The 17,227-nt window shown below is 37.9% G+C and overlaps 2 protein-coding genes across 14 annotated transcripts in view; one reads left to right on the plus strand and one right to left on the minus strand.

The window, feature by feature from the left end:
• Positions 1-11,061, plus strand: part of znf385c (zinc finger protein 385C) — a 114,155-nt gene extending 103,094 nt beyond the window's left edge. For 3 of the 8 annotated variants that reach the window (XM_079623605.1, XM_079623603.1, XM_079623607.1), the window contains 5 exons: positions 1,060-1,362; positions 3,114-3,301; positions 5,553-5,651; positions 6,538-6,630; positions 7,470-11,061. In XM_079623605.1, coding sequence (XP_079479731.1) covers positions 1,060-1,362; positions 3,114-3,301; positions 5,553-5,651; positions 6,538-6,630; positions 7,470-7,697 — 911 coding nt within the window. In that variant the 3' untranslated portion in view covers positions 7,698-11,061. Of the gene's footprint in view, positions 1-1,059; positions 1,363-3,113; positions 3,302-5,552; positions 5,652-6,510; positions 6,631-7,469 lie in introns of all 8 variants that reach the window. The other 5 variants (XM_079623601.1, XM_079623600.1, XM_079623604.1 and 2 more) reach the window with 5 other exon arrangements.
• Positions 11,062-12,477: 1,416 nt separating this feature from the next.
• On the minus strand, positions 12,478-16,882 carry nkiras2 (NFKB inhibitor interacting Ras-like 2). 6 transcript variants are annotated; one of them, XM_079611208.1, is made up of 5 exons: positions 16,818-16,882; positions 15,111-15,185; positions 14,422-14,546; positions 14,090-14,331; positions 12,478-13,585 (listed from the first exon to the last, which is right to left on the minus strand). In XM_079611208.1, the coding sequence occupies exons 3-5, from the start codon at positions 14,513-14,515 to the stop codon at positions 13,343-13,345; spliced, it is 579 nt and encodes a 192-aa protein (XP_079467334.1). In that variant the 5' UTR covers positions 14,516-14,546; positions 15,111-15,185; positions 16,818-16,882; the 3' UTR covers positions 12,478-13,342. The 6 variants fall into 6 exon arrangements, with proteins under 6 accessions (XP_079467334.1, XP_079467339.1, XP_079467336.1 ...); XM_079611213.1 differs by lacking the exon at positions 16,818-16,882 and adding an exon at positions 14,630-14,697 and having other exon boundaries at positions 15,111-15,181; XM_079611210.1 differs by lacking the exon at positions 16,818-16,882 and adding an exon at positions 14,659-14,697 and having other exon boundaries at positions 15,111-15,180.
• Between the last annotated feature and the right edge of the window lie 345 nt (positions 16,883-17,227).

The following is a 17,227-nucleotide window of genomic DNA, read 5'->3' on the forward strand; positions in this document are numbered from 1 at the left end:
CATTATTTTTATTTGGTAAAATGTAATATTCTTTAGTTTTATTAAAATTAACCATTGGTCATCCAGCATCATGCATTTAGATCATGATAACCACAGATACAATGTAACTTTATGGTTTCTATGGTATTTATGAAACCCAGTAGCCTAAATACATTATTAAAAACTGTAATTATATTCCATTAGTCCTTTAATACATTGTCTACATTAATAATATTATACAATTCAATATATATATATCCCACATTTCATGGTGCAGGAGTTAATATTAACTTACTAGGCTAACGTTACAGTAAGTCCGTGGTAAATGATGGGAATGTGTAGACGGAGAAGCTTCTGACTGTATCGTTGCGCACAGTGCTTCTCCTGTTCGTCAGCGCGGTCTCATCTGCCTTTAAACTGGTTTAAATCACTGAGACATTTGTGTTCCTCGCTGAATTCAAGCGCTCTCACTGGATCTCTTGTCCGAGACCGATCAGAGTAAACGTGTCTGCTCGAGTGAGCTGAGGTCGCGCTGCCGTTTGGACTTTGAGCCGAGCGGATAAACGGTCCGTGTGGCGCGCGCGGTTCAAATGAGATTCGTTCCGCTTTTGGCGCAAAAACATTATCGAACATTTATCGAACTCTTGATATCGTTTTATCGAGAAAAATTATATCGCGATAATTATCGTTATCGTTTTATCGCCCAGCCCTACTTGAGCTGTAGTATGACTAATATAATATATAATATAATATAATATGCATATTTGGACTACTTTTAAAAATATTTCCGGATAATTTTATGGTGCTTTTTTGTCATTTTGTAGCTTGACAGCCCTAGTTCTCAGTTGCTTTCATTATATAGAAAATATGTGTTCTGTTCCACAAATGAAATTAAGTCGTACAGGATTGGAACAACGTGGGTAAAGGATGACATCATTTTTATGCAGTTATGTGGGTCAATTGTCTCTTTAAAACCAAAAACTTAAAAAGAATCAAACTCATTTATCCAGAAACGCTCCTGCAGTTACAATTATATGTGAAGGGGAACAGCAGTCTGATGTTCTTTCTCTCTCTCTTTAGCTGCAATCTGTGACTCAGACCCTGTCGCCAGGGTGGATGATGCTCAATCTAGTTCAGTGGTCCTGACTCCTATATCAGAGGTGTCGTCTGCGGACCTGTCTGTCTCCTCCCCTCACTCCCAGCACCCAGATGGTCTGCTGGATCCTGCCGGTGCCACCAGTGACACAGGCGCTCAGCAGGACAGCCCTACAGGGGACACACCGGCAGAGAAAGACCCCAAAAAAACGGCCAAACAACATCTGCATTGCCCCATCTGCAAAGTCACAGTCAACTCTACCAATCAGATGGAAGCTCACAATAGTGGTGCATACCTTTATTTATTTATTTATTTATTTACACTACTGTTTCCACTACTGGGGTCAGTAAGATTTTCAGAAAGGATGTATTAAAATTGTTCAAAGGTGACAGTAAAGACATATAATGTTATAATGTCAAATCATCATATTAGAATGATTTCTGAAGGATCATGTGACACTGGAGTAACTCAGCTTTGCATAACAGGAATAAATTACATTTTAAAATGTATTAAAATAAATGCAACCTTGGTGAGCATAAGAGACTTTGAAAAACATTGAAAAGTCTTACTGACCCCAAACTTTTTAATGTTTGTGTATTTACTTTACTTTACTTTACTTTACTTTACTATTTTTATGTCTGTAAACCCCTAAATCAACCCCATAAATGAATTACCAAATATATACAACTATGAATAATTCAACACGCATTTTTCACCGTACTGCATTAATATTTCATCACTTCTGTAATAAATAATAATTTATATATCATCTGAGAAAATCCATTTCCATTAAACGATATTGTAATTATTGACATAATTGACATTTTAATAAATTGAAGGGCTGGCTAAACTCCAACTTTCTCAGTTTGAACTTGAGCAAAACTGAGATCTTAATTACTAAACAAAAAATAAAACCAATGTTCCTAGCTTTGACCTTGATGCTACATCATTTTTTTCCATCTGCCACAGTCAGAAATTTGGGTATGAGCCCAGATGCCTATATTAGCAAACTCTCCAAAGCAGCTTTCTTCCAACTTCACCGTATCGCCCAACTTCATCCCAACGCCAGCTCAAAAGATGCTGAATCATTAGAACATGCATTTATTACGTCTCACATTGACTACTGTAACACTCTTTTTTTTGCACTCACCCAATTGCAATATATTCAAAGTTCTGCTGTGAGAATATGAACTTACTCTAAACAATCTGCTCATATTACTTCCATCTTATTTAACCTCCACTGGCTACCTGTGTCCTCCCGTATTATATACAATATTATATACTATATTCCTTTAAGGCACTCAATGGTCTTGCTCCCTCTTATCCTTCTGACTTACTTTCTCCCTATATTCCCTCTCGATCACTCCGATCGCCTGGGTGTGAACTTCTCTGTGTCCCCAGATTTCGCCTATCATCATCAATGGGTGGCAGGTCTTTTTCTGTTCTGGCACCTAAGCTATGGAACTCACTCCCCCTGACATTTAGGACAAGTACCTCAATCCATGAATTCAAATCACAACTCAATAACTATTTGTTCGCCGAATATAATCAGTCATGATGTGTTCTTCCAACATTAGCAGTCATGTTGTGTTTGTGCTTCAGGATTGTGTTCGTATCTTTATACTGTCTAACCTTCTACTTTGTCTACACAATGTTACGGTTCTTTGTCATGGATTTAAATGTTTGCACAATTTGATATTACTGCTATAGGCAACTACATTCGCTCTTGTTCTGGACTGGGCAAATGTTATTATTATTGTTCATGTGAAATTACTAATTGTGTTTTTGCTCTTTGTGAAGCGTCCTTGAGCTCCGGAAGGCGATATATAAATTAAACATTATTATTATTATAATCATTAATTATAGACCATTGGTCCATACTTATTCAACACCTTTGTTGCAAACATTTACCTAAATTGTTTTACACATTTTCATTTTCAATATAATTCCATGAATTCACCCCATTAATTGAGTGTATTTGTGCATAAATAAGTAAACTTCATCATGTGAATTCCTTCACCTTTTCTTCATGTCACAGGCACCAAGCATAAACTAATGATGGATGGACAGAGTGTGTTGCCCCGAAGACGAGGGAAGGCAATGTCATCCCGCACCTCATGTAAAAGCAAGCGATTGGCCAGCAAGGGAAGTGTGGGCGTGGCCAGCAAGAGCTTCTACTGTGAAGTTTGCGAGATCCATGTTAACTCTGAGACTCAACTCAGCCAGGTAACAAAACAAATGTACACAGATGCATGTTCACATTTTGTGTGTTCTCTATTATAAGGACAATGTAACTATCTGGTAGCTACATTGCAGGGTTGTTATTTGATCCAGTCAGAAATGACTTTCTTCTAGAAGTTGACAGAACAGCTGCTGGCGATCATCTACACCATTAACAGACACATAGTTTATCCTGGCGTTATTGGCAGGTTCACTGTTTCTCGGAAGAAACACATTTCTCCTCAGCCAAGTCTGTTACCTGGTATAATTGTGTTGGGGAAAGCATGTACTAGAGTTTCAAACATAAACTAATACATTTAAAAGTGTATCTTGCTCTGCAGGTGACACACATCTCATGGTCTCGTTTCTGGGTTGAATTTTCAGTATACCAGGAATATGCTAATCAGTCTGAGACCCTCATTATAAAGTTTCCAGTGCATATTGGATTGGTTGGGTGTCTGTGTGCTGGTGGAGGTTAAATTATTGACACCTTGGGTGGGTTGCACCAATAAGGATTAAGTTAAATTAATCCAGTTTAAAGCTAATCTAGGATTTGGTAATCTAGGCTTTATTTTAAATTGAGTTGTGTTGCACCACTTAATTTTAAACACAGATTAACAAATTAGAATTCTAACCTGCAATTAAAACCTCCATTTACGATAATTTTTCTCCGCCATGATAGATTCGCCATTGTACCTAATTAAATAGCAACAATGTTCTATTTCCTTCTCTGTAATAATAGCTCTTGCCGATAAAGGAAATAAACTTCCTTTTATTTAAAATATAAAAAATATATAAAAAAATTTATGTCAGCTGTCTTTATAAACTGCTACGTAGAGAGACCTTTATTGATCTCGCAGCAGCCAATGCAAATATTGCATTTCATAAGCCTGGAAATATATTTATAGTTGCAATTAATGGAGTAATATGGCAGCACAACGTATGACAAAACAACCGAGATAGGAAAACAACCTGCCATGATTGGCTCTTGACAGCGGCGCCCTGTCCGCTTGAGTGAAGCGGGCCTGAGAAACGAGAGGTGCGGCAGCGAAATATGCTAAATATACTCCTCTTCTTTTCTTTGCCCGACACCGAGGTGCACCAAGACGGACTCGAACGACCCTCACACTGCCTTTTGTTTGTAATAAACACCTCTCTGAGACCCGACGACACATCCACTCTTTCTGTCTTTGTTCAATCAGCCAAGTATTTTAATTGTAGCCAGGTGCACTTTATTTTATTTAAACCTCCTGATCCCTGATTTAGATTTAAATCTGAGCAACAGGATTCAAGTTAATCTATTTTAAATATAAATTAAATCCAGGATCAAAATGATGGCTTGAATTTAAACCTGCTTTTTTTAAAACAAGGTTTGAAGCTCGGTGCAACAGAATACTAGAATTAATCCAGATGTAAGATTAATCCTCATTGGGGTCTGTGAAGTTTTCCTGGTAATATGACTCACCAAATTTGTCATAATGCCATTGTGGAGCTAATCAGAAAATCTTCTGCCGTAGTTTTTATACAACCTGCTGAAAAATCCAGCATTGCTGGTCACCAACATAAGATTTTGCATCCTGGGTCCATCATGAGATGCTGGTTGGTGAGATGCGTCAGTATACTTGAATACTTACACTGTTTTGCTTGAGAACAGCAAGACTATGCTGGTCCACCAGCTAGACCAGCACTTTACCAGCTCTACCTCATGAACCATTCTGACATAAAAAGCTTTTACGAAGCACTTTACACTTTTTCTGCTTGTGTGTCATGAATGAGGTGCGTGCGTGCGTGCGTGCGTGCGTGCGTGCGGCCTTATTTTTTTGCCATGAGAAAAAAAGGCTTATAAATCATACTAAGATAATCAAAAATGCAGAAAGTTTTCTGTGATGGGTAGGTTTAGGGGTAGGGTTAGGGTTAGTGTAGACGACTGTGGAGAGTCCCCACAAAGATACGAAAACCTAACATGTAGTGTGTGTTGTTAATGGCCTGTTGTCCTCTCAGGCCTGAGGAACATGACATTTAATGGTATTTCATGCTTGCCTTAAGCCGTCTCTGAAGTGTAAAGTAAACAAAATGAAGCCTGTTGAAAAAGAAAGAGGGGAGGGAAAGAGGTGAAATTAAGGTGAAAAATTAAGATTTTTTTAGGGAAATAGGAAAAGCTGCACTTATTTTGTTTATTAGTAAAAACACCTTTGACAATCTGTCAGGCTTGAAAATGCACCACTAAAAATACACTTTTATTTCTGTATTTGTTTAGCACATGAACAGCCGACGGCACAAGGATAGACTGGCTGGGAAACCTCCGAAGCCCAAGTTCAACCCTCACACCAAGAGCCAGCCTACCTCAGCAGCATCGGTGAGCACACATAAATACACACAAAAATACACGGTTACACTCAAGACACTTCTGTGGTTTACATATACCCAGCAAGCAATTTTGCGTTTAAAAGACGTCTAATAGCCGTCCAATCACAGCCCTGACGTCTAGGCTAAAACAAAGCAAAATGCGGGCTGTCAGTGAAAATTTAATAGACGTCTAAAACGCCCAAAAAATAGACTAGTCATCAACGCATAGAACATGTCAAAGAAATGAAACCAAACACCTTGTAATCACTGTTGACTTTGCTTACATGTTGAAATATCATACATCTTGCAAGTTATTTTGGCAAAAACTACCAAATTCAAGGTTATTTTGGCTACAAGTGTTACCCATAGCCGGACTTTATCGGGTCTATAGTTAGCCGATAGTGAAATGACAGCTATTGCTATGCTGTGGCTCAAACAGTAGAGCACGATGCAAGCTGCGGCAAAGTCATGGGTTTGATTCCAAGGGAATGTATGACTTGAATATCTTGTATATTTCTTGTAAGATAATGCAGTGTAAGTCACTTTGGATAAAAGCATCTGATAAATGCATTTAATGTAAATGTAATAATCGTATTCAGCTAATCAGCAGAGAGCAGTTAAAAAAAAAAGTCAAATAACATTATGGTCTTATATACTGATGTAGTACAAATTAATTTCAAACAATAGAACTGACGATGATTGACTGGATAAGATAATAAGCATGCGTTCTCAGCATGACAGAATGGAAATGGGAAGGGGAGGAAGTCACTGAGGGGAGGATGCCAGCAAACAGGCTCATCCTGATACAAGGAGTAATTTTGCATAATTAAAATTATTTGTATGTCTTCTTCTCACACACTTTGTTATAGCAGCTCATCTCTCCTGATCTTTTGCAGCAGGGTATCAGATGGAACGGTTATGCGAGTGGTGCAATGTCTGCGATGAAGAAAGTTATCAGCCAATGCAATTTTTCCTCTCTATCCTCACAGGTGAGTGACAGAACTTAAAGCCAACTAACAGTCCATAGTTAGACTCTCTTAAAATGTAGTGTATAATTATGCGCCACATAAACACATTAGATCAACTGATTGCTTGACTTTGTTTGAGTCAGGACATAATGTTGAAACTAGTTTGAAAACAGTCATTCTGTATGGTGCGGCTAGTGCAGTGGTTCTCAACTCAGGAACCCTACAAGGGGGTCACAGGATGACAAAAAATATTCATTAAATAAAAAATAATCATTAATAATTTATTTGTTTAATTTATTAATCCAAATTAAAAAGGCTAAAAACATATAAAATGATTGATATCATGGTCTGTCTGAACTGAATACTTGATCCTGATTGGCTGGATGTTGTGCATTAAAACTGTTTAATTCACAGGTAGTTTCAGTCAGTTTAATTACCGTTCTATATTACCTATATTTACATTGAAGCACACACACAAACATCACTCGCACACAGAGATCAGAGATTGTGTTTCGCATCGGGTGGTTCTTTGCCTCCATGTCGTGCATTAAAAGCATTTAGTGGACAGCTAGCCTTGGATTATCCCTTACATTATCTTTTTCTACCTCAATAATAGAAGAAACCATTTTTAAAACTTCAGGATTAACAAATGAATCGTGGTTTATTAGGTATGATATAAATACTCCCAGTTTCTGTTAATAACAATAGTTTTGGGAAGGCCTTCGTGTCAAAAAGGTTGAGAATCACTGAGCTAGTGGCACAGAAATTATGCGCTGCACCTTTGAAAAAAGCTTTGTGATATATTAAATTGTTTTCATTATGATTCATCCCCCCCCCCCCCCCCTCTCTCTCTTTCTCAGACTAAACTGGTTCTACAGAAGCAATTGGCTAAAAATTTGACCGCCAGCTTCCTGCCCACCCACATGACTCCGCCCACCCTCTGCACAGTCGCGGCCAATCCGCTTGCACTGCGACACCCACCGGGCACTACTTTCATTCAGACGCCGATCCTCGGCCCCGCCCTCTTTAGGCCAGCGCCCGGACCTCTGAGAGCCACACACACTCCCATCATATTTTCCCCTTATTGATCACCCATAAACGAAATAGACATGCTCTTTCAACAAGGGTGCATATTCACATGATTTAGTCTTACGATCCGATCTCAGTATTGACGGTCTCTGTGCAAACTTCGTCTGTCCTCCCGCTCTCTCCACGCTGTATACACACATATATAAACACCATAGTGTTCCCAATCCTCCTCAAAGACAGTGACTCTGAGTGTCACTCTTGAACTATGCAGCAAAGGGAGAGAGAGTGTGTGTGTGAGAGAGAGAGAGAGAGAGAGAGAGAGAGAGAGAGAGAGAGAGAGAGAGAGAGAGAGAGAGAGATAGAGATAGCAAGACCATATATGGTATATGGGAGGGGTCTCATTGCTAACACCATGCACTATGCAGATGAACGCTTGATTGACAGGACGTAACTGATAAGGGAGTGAAAGAGCTATAAGAAGGATATTTAGCTTTGCTTTATGAGATATTTATCATTATACAGATATTAATCAGGTTTTTATTCAATAATTTATTAGAGGAAAGCCAATTTTAGAGACCTATAACTGCGCTAGCTGTTTGTTTAGTGAGGAAATGCAAACATCCCTTTACTTGATGCTTTTTGTTTTAAGTTTTTTTTTATATTTTCAATTGTCATTAGTCTATTTTCATGTCTTTCCACGTGGATATGTTGCTGTCGGTCTGTATTCACATGCATTTCGAGTAACCTCATCTGACCGACTTTTGTTACAAATATAAACCTCATTGGTCTGTCAGTTAACAGATGCTAAGGCTTTCTGTCATGGGTAATCACAGAGTGCCAGTCTAATAGACAAAGGTGACAATTTGGTAGCAAGGCAACACGCACTCGCTCCCAATCAGTGTCGAAATTTCCTCAGTGTTGATGCATAGATTAGGTGATTTGAGATTGCACACACACACACTCACACTCACGATCTTAGATGAGATGATTACAGTTCAGTCACAGTTTGACGTGGCCTTTTATGTCTGCATATTTTGTTCTCAGTATTTCCTTATTGTGGACTTTACAAAGGTCAGTACGCCTGTCAAAAATCTGTCCGCGTCCCATCTTGATTAAGATCTAAACCCTCACAATGTGATTTGCGTGTGTGTGTGTGTGTCATGAATTCATTACTCCTTTGATTTTATTCGGAACAACATTTTCGATTCTGGAAGCGTCAATGGTTTAGTTGCACAGAGGAGCCATTGCCAAAACATAATGACCATAATGGTGCTTAGTGAATACACACTATCAGTACTGTTAAAAGGAGGGTGCAGGAGTATTTTAAGATTCCGCTTGCATAGCTACGTATTAAATTTCAAATATATTAAACTCGCCCACTACAAGTATACAAGTGTTCCTGTCAGAATGCACAGTCACATCGCTTGGCCCCAGATTAGTGTCATCATCTGATGGTTTTGGATGGATTAAGACTGTCAGCTGACTCCAGACCTGTAGAATTAGATGTTGCTGTTAAGTCAATGTTGTTTCATCAGAGCCATTTTTCATCTGTCTAAATTTTTTTTTTTTTTTTTGAACATGCCCTAGGATAAAGAGCTTTTGTAAATATTTTATGAATACAGCTTTTAAAAGTGAATCATTAACATTTATAATATATACAATTAGAGTAAATATGTAGAATTTTATGAGATGTTTAAAGTAGATTCTTTATCTGGGTATTGTAATTAATGTGATAATAAGAACGATCTTTACTTGATGAAGTTATTACTTTTTGTCGCCATTTCTGCAGAGACATGCATACTGAAATAAGGAGATAATCCTATTGCAAAGTAGATAAGGTTAAGTAGTTTTTTTGTCAAATTGTAAATCAAAGTGCTTTGAATCACACGCAAGAGAAAGAAGGCGACGGGATATAAGAAATATTGCTTAAAAACGGGCTGAGACTCGAACACCCAGACAAGGCCTCAGAGCCTGGGGTCACGGTTGAGTCTCAAGCCCACTCAGGGCTCTTGCTTTTCAGAGGACGTTTCGCCATTTTGGGAATGAAGCCTGGGGCCTTGAACAGAGCTAACTAACAACAGCCATATTGACACTACAAGAGGCACAACATGGACAAATTCAGATTTTTTTCTGAGGACACTTTAGAACAAGGACTTTGCTTGGATCAATCTCTCCTATTTGTGTGCGTGTGTTTTGATAACTCCTGAACGTCAAACTGATCTCCATAAAGTCCATTGAAAGACATGTAGTGAATGATAAATAACATTGGTTCTTCAGTTGATACCTTTATGCACAAGAAGACGTAACAAACGTAACTGCACCATTCCTTGTTGTGTTGTCCTTATGAGGTCCATACAGCAGATATGGCTGGTTATGATACTTATGACTGTGATGGTCTCTGATAGGTGGATGATTTCATATGTTGTCCAAATGGAACAGTTCCAAAATATATTTATGGTTGTTTGTTTTGTTTTTTATTTGTTGCTTTTTCAGTTCAGTGAAATTCAATCTTTAAGCAATAATGACGGAAACTGGAATCTTTTTATGAAAACAGAAGATGATTCCATTTCTTTCTCTCTCTCTATCTTTAGAGGATGTTTTTTCCCTCTGTCTCTTAATGTTGTGAGCGCTCTTAATGATATAGGGTGGACAGTGTTTCTATTGCCAATCTGAAGGACATTGGAAAGCTTAATTTGACACTTCCCTGTTTATTATACACCGATGGAATCTGTTTGTCACATGACAGTCATGGAAACATCCGTTGCCAGCAGTGACGAGACAGTGGATGGCATTTTCCATTTCTTCCGTGTTGGTTCAGGGCTCATTTTACTATTCAAATCAAACTCCCTTTTACTTCCTGCACTAGTTTGCCTGCCTTGTGCCAAAATATATATTCTCATTAATGACTAAATGCCAAATTGAAGGTTGTATGTTTTTGTTTTGTTTGTTTTTATAATCACTGCACACACGACAGCAAAACTGTCACATGATCAAAAAGCACACAAAAACTTTCTCCCATCAATGTGTTTAAAAACCATGGAGCCTCGTGTGAAAATGTGCATGTGTGCGTGTGAACTGAAAAACATGTGAATTGTGTCCAATCCAACTAGATGTTTCTTAGGCATGAACAAAGAAGAGATTTCAGTAATACTAAATAGGGACATGGCCAGTATTGCATATTTTAAATATTGACAGACATTATATATGGTATTTGTTCTTTGTGCTCAATACATTTCTGTCTGTGACTGATCTTACATTGATCTGACCTGTCAGATGACACAAAGGGAAACGTATTTTCATAGGATTTTGCGTCTTGGTTTTCTGACTCGTTTGCTATTTCTCTGTATAGGGTGTGTGTGAATGCATTAAAAAAACGAAATAAAGCAGAGAATGGGAGAGAGAAATAAATCGATTAGATCTTCCACCCCGGTGCTCTGGCTGTTCTTTTAAGGGCTTATGGGACTCCTGGTTATTGATGAGAGGATGACAGCATATCATGAAGTCTTGCTTTATAATGACATTCATGTCGAAACTTCTCAGTTTTGTATAAACCAAGGCCCACTAGGCAAACGTCTATCATCTGTTACACACTAAGAAACACTACACTAAAGGACACTTTCTCATTCCAATCATTCACCTCAACTTTAACAATCATGCGCCACCTTGTGATTATGATGAGAACAGCAAGAATATTTAAGCATTACTGACAGGTGCAGCCTAATAATTCTATGTATTTTCAAAAGTTGTACAAACTATGGTAAGTCATTTAAACCTCTACATTCATAAAACATTTTACATTTGCTACTTTGAAGCTAATAATAGTCATTATTTCTCTATTAACTAGTATATTTAGATTGTTACTGGTTACAAATTGGCATGGACTCTGAGATTCAGATATTATTATTTTTTACAATGTGTTGTTATAACCAATAATATACAAATCAAATTTTCACTTACAATTAAATATTTTTCACATAATAAAAAATAAAATAAAAAGATTTAAATATATATATATATATTGTAGCTACTCTACTGACACCCCTCCCCCTTCACATCTCACAAGTAGCCTACTTTTTGCTCGGTTTAAGGGATGTCAGTACATTTATGGAATTAGATTAGCTTTTTGGCACAAATCTAATTCCATAAGGATTCGTGCCAGAGAGGCGAACGAAAACTCTGACATTTGTAAGTTAGTTCAGATTAGTGAAAGGATGAAAAGAAAACACCAAAAAATGCAGTGTTTTTAAAAATAACATTTTGTCCAGTTTCTAATAGTTTTATCCATTTTCAATTTATATATGTATTAGTTTTTTGAAAAGTTACATTCAAAACATTTGCCACAAATCTTATTCCACATTCTATAGCTAATTGGTTGTAAAGCATGCGACTTTTGAAGTTCCCAGACCTTTTGAGATAGTGACATTTTTGAAACGCTATGTGTTGTGTGAAGTTCGAAATTGATTAATTTGCATAATGTGAAATCTTTGATCTGTGAACTGTAAACGCTATTGATGCACACTGATACAAGCTTCATTAAATGAAGGGTAGCTTAAAGCAAGCATTAACTTCAGACATTGTTCATCACACACACACACACTCTCTCTCTCCCTGGCAGAAGTGGAGAAGAGCCCTCTATTATAAGGTCACTGCAGATCTAGCCATGAACGAAATGAAATATCTACTCCATAAAAAGACAGATAAAGGGCAAATAAAACCAATTCTCCCGTTTACTCCCCCTAAAGAATGAGAGAGACTGCCGTTATGTCGGGCTTATTTAGTCGTAATGGCTGCTGTGCTGTCAAGAGACAGACTTTGAACTAGGTACGGATCTGTGCTTTACAGGACTTTATCTACATTTTTGACCATTGTGTACATTGAACTAATGAGCAGTAAACAATTCCAGGCAAACATCTTTATTGAAATGTTTGAAAAGCTGCACATACAGTATTTGTTAGGACAAAAGACAAAAAATGCTTTATGATGCTTTTAAACAAACATTTTTGAAAGCAATCCCAGCTAAGTTTTTTTCCATGTAAAAACACCCAGAATAGTTTCAACTGAAAGCGAACATTTTTCAATATGACTGTTTCCTCACAAAATTCAGTGGCACAGTGGTGATACTTTAACTCTCTCACTCATACACAATCAAACAATCACATGGACACAATTTCACTTGTGGAGACTTACTTCGAGAGACATTCCTATGGAATACATCAGTAAACATTTTAAGAAATAGGAATGTGTTCTCACAAAATACGTAAAATATCCATCCAGTCTGCATTACCTAAATTAAGACATTCTTCTGTCAAGTTGATGTCACAAAAATAGCAGTCATCATAGCTCAAACATCATTAAAATCTAATTGAACAAGACCAATTATCCTAGCTGCTTTCACATAGGATGTAACAACTTTTTGCAATGTAGAGGTATATATTTTTCAGTGTAAAAGTATTTTGTTTTCGTTTTAAGATAAGCACGACATAAATATCGCACAGCAACATATGAACTCCATATATATATTTTTTAAACTTCATTAAAGCAGTAACTTCATACAGTGTGCTGAACACGTACAGCTTATAATGGCACTCCAAGTTAAAATGTTCCAAAGATATAAAATTGAGTTTCTGTTGATGTAGTTCTTTAGAGATTTGCCTCACATCTCCCTTATAACATTCTGCCAGCTCTATTGCCATCTTTCTGCTCTCTAGCTGTCCAGGGATCCACTGCCCTTGTTCTTGTTGCGGCTGAGTGGGAAGGTGGATTTGCTCTGAGGTTGAGTCATTTTGCTGGCCAGATGGACAAAGGGGTCAATGAGCGTTCGTCTGTCGGTCACAGAGATCTCCCACAGCCTGACCTTCTCCTGCCGTGCCCACTGTTGAGCCGCCTCGCTGTCCACTCTCCTCTGATCCTGCAGGTCCAACTTATTACCCACAACAACAATAGTCACCTAGGAGACGGGAAGACAACGGGTTGTTTTTCATTACGCCCATTTGTAATGTTAGTAAAAGCTTTTTAGCTTAAAAAATTATGAAATGTTAGTTCTCATTTTTTGAGCCCTTTAATATGGAAGCTTTTGTCACCCATGAAATACAATTTATAAAAGATAACTGCTACATGTATTGATCAAAAACACAGTAAACGGTAATATTGTGAAATGTTTGTTATGGATGAAATGGTTTTGAAGGGCCAAACAGTTTAATTAGCGGTTCTCTAATAGCACGTTTTGACTATGTCAGCATCTATTTCGTCTTAAAAAAATAATAATTAAACTCTAGAGAAGAGAATTTTGCTAAATATACACTAAGGTTCAAAAGTTTGGGGTCGGTAATCATTTTTTTTATGTTTTTGAAAAAAAGTCTCTTCTGCTCACCAAGACTGCATTTAAAAAGAAAATCCATACCGACCCCAACCGTTTGAAGGATACCGTATGAAACAAGGCAAGCACACAAACCTCTTTTTTATCACGGCAGCGGTCTATCTCTTTCTTCAGTGCCTCTACACGTTTAAACGACTCTTTGCTGTCGATGCTGTAAACGAGCACGAATCCATCCGCGAAAGTGAAGTAGTGCCGCGGGAACTCCTGGCCGTCACGCAGCCCGCGCGTGTCGTAGAACCGCACCTGCTCTCGGGAGCCGCGGTCCGTTTCCACAGACCCGATGTAAATGTCCTCCAGTGTCTCCATGGTCTCTGAACCTGTCAAGCGGGTAACTTACTATGTAATCTGTCATGATTTTGAGAAACTACAGTCAGGTAGGTAGGTAAGTTAGCCGTCAAAACACTCACCTGCAACATGATTGGCGTACAGTAACTGCTCCAGAACTGCAGTTTTTCCCACTGATCCCTGGCCACACACCACCACCTTGCAGCTCTTGCCCATGATCAATTACAACTGCTCTGTCTTCATTCAACTATAGAAATAAAGTAGAGTAAAAGGAAGAACACAAGATAACAGGGAGAATACTGAACAGATGTGCTATAACGGTAATGCTACCGTGGTTTGTATGGTGAATGTGCTTTTACCAAGTACAACACGTTCCTGAATCAACATCTTTGTTGATCCTGGAACAACATTCCAAACAACCAATCAGATTTGAGACACAAGTTACAGTTTATATCAAGTTTAGGCTTACAAGGCCAGGTAGGCGCTTTTACGATTCACATCAGTGTTATTAGCTATAATTTTCCTCTGATTTTAGATATAACTTATGGACTGGGTTAGGTTATGGGGGAAAATTAAGACAGGCCTGTTGCTCCAGGATCAACAAAATATGTTTATCCAGGAACACGTCTTTTACTCTTGGCAAAATCCCGGTGACCTGCATATGGCTAACGTTGCACCTGCAGCTGCACCTTTACATCGTCAGAGTGCATCAGATCACCGCACGTTCAATACTAAATTATATCTTCAATAGATAATCAAATGCATCAATGAAAATAACTAAAGTGAACGTTTAAAGAAAGGCTGAACTCACCGTACTCTCTTCCTGTTTATGTACAGACTTTGACGAATTTGACACCAGTTCCGTTGAGCTGCAGTGCGCCCTCTTCTGTCGGGAGGACAGCAATACATGCCGAAAAATGGCTATAACCATATTTCAGATTTTCAATAACCGATAAGAATAAATTATCTAATAACTAAAAAGTAAATAAGGTGAATAGGTTAAAATTATGCCCTGCTACATCACATTTATTCCTCTGTGTCAAGCTTGGTCATGCATTAAGCAAAATACATGTAAAGTTTCAACTAGACAAAAAAAAAAAAACAGGATTCAACAGAACAAAAGTAGCCTAATACTTGAGACATGAATCTCACATGTATATTGTTGCATATATAATAAGTCAAAGCCAAAACAAAAAAAAATGAAAAACAAATTATTGTACAAACACTTTCAGGAGAATATTAAAGAGCATCGATACAAAACAAACAAGCGAAAACACAAACGAGGAAAAAACACCGTAGCAAAATAAACAAATTATAAATTACATGAGTTAAATATATGTGACCCTGGACTACAAAACCAGTCTTAAGTCGCATGGATTTATTTGTGGCAATAGCCAACAATAGGCTACATTGGTCAAAATTATTGATTTTTTTTTATGCCAAAAATCATGTTCCATGAAGATATTTTTTATATTTCCAACCGTAAATATATAAAACATTTATTTTTGTGAGTGGATGCAGCACAATTGTGGGCATAAATGGACAAATTTAAAGGTCCATCCATCCATCCATCTTCTTCCGCTTATCCGGGGCCGGGTCGCGGGGGCAGCAGTCTAAGCAGAGATGCCCAGACATCCCTCTCCCTAGAGAGACACTTCCTCCAGCTCTTCCGGGGGGACACCGAGGCGTTCCCAGGCCAGCCGGGAGACATACCCAGCGTCTCCTAGGTCTTCCCCGGGGTCTCCTCCTGGCCCGGAACACCTTCCCTGCTTCCGGAGTAGATGCCCGAGCCACCTCAGCTGACCCCTCTCGATGTGGAGGAGCAGCGGCTCTACTCTGAGCTCCTCACCCTATCTCTAAGGGATCGCCCAGCCAAATTTAAAGGTGATTTTCTCAATGTTTTTTTTTTTTTTACACCCTCAGATTCCAGATGTTCAAATAGTTGTATCTCGACCAAATATTGTCATATCCTACAAACCATACATCAACGGAAAGCTTATTTATTCAGCTTTCAGATGATGTATACATCTCAATTTCAAAAAAATTGATATGACTGGTTTTATGGTGTGGGTCTCATATTACATTAAAAACACTATAAATAAATGAATCAAACTATAAAATAAATAAATAAAATGGAAAACATGGAAAATAGGCTAGATTAAATCAATATCATCAAAATATTATATTGTTTTCAGGAACCGGTCACATTCTTCTTAGTTAACAAGATCAAATTCAATATTTAGCCTATCTAATAAATGATGACAGCTTATGCCAATATATCGAGTGCAGGTTGTGAAGAAGCATTGTTTGGATCTACACAACAAATACGCTCTCTGATTGAATGACATTTTTATAAAGGATACTGTATCAGGGAGGCTTGTTTCTGTTGTGAATGACCCTGTATTTGTTTTTAGTGAATTGATTGAATGAATAATTCAATGATTTGGCTGACCACTAGGCTAAGTAAATTTAGAGTAAGCCAATACATAAATGTAAATCTGCCACAGGAGCTGCTTACCCATTTTTATTTAGCTGTCGTTGTCTGTGCACTTCATAACTGTCTGGTTTGGTTCAGCTCCAAATCAGACATCAGGAGACTTAGGTAAAGTTGGTTTTATATTCGCACATTCACACTTTTTTGCTTAAAAAGTGTCTCAATAACATATGCAATAAAGCATATTTTTGCAAAATAAAAGCAGCTACATGATCTTTAGGACAAGGATGGTGAACTACAACATTTTCCACAATCGATCAAAATGGGCAAGTATTGGTTTAATGGCATACAAACTTGCGAATGTTCACTGAATGTCCAATGTAGTGCGGTGAACAAGATAGGGACCGTCTAAAAAGTTGTCTTTTTTTTTCATTGTGTGCAAACAGACAACTACATTTTTGCAAACTACAGATGTACCAGCAAATATCTCTCAC

This window comes from Phoxinus phoxinus, assembly GCF_949152265.1.
Source record: "Phoxinus phoxinus genome assembly, chromosome: 1".
NCBI classification, from domain to species: domain Eukaryota; kingdom Metazoa; phylum Chordata; class Actinopteri; order Cypriniformes; family Leuciscidae; genus Phoxinus; species Phoxinus phoxinus.

Bases quoted from the DNA above. Each gene is read 5' to 3' on its own strand.
- nkiras2 (XM_079611208.1), bottom strand. From the start codon at position 14,515: ATGGGCAAGAGCTGCAAGGTGGTGGTGTGTGGCCAGGGATCAGTGGGA. The intron at 14,332-14,421 runs GTGAGTGTTTTG...CCCGCTTGACAG, and splicing joins GTACGCCAATCATGTTGCAG to GTTCAGAGACCATGGAGACA. The intron at 13,586-14,089 runs GTTTGTGTGCTT...CCCGTCTCCTAG, and splicing joins GCTGCCGTGATAAAAAAGAG to GTGACTATTGTTGTTGTGGG.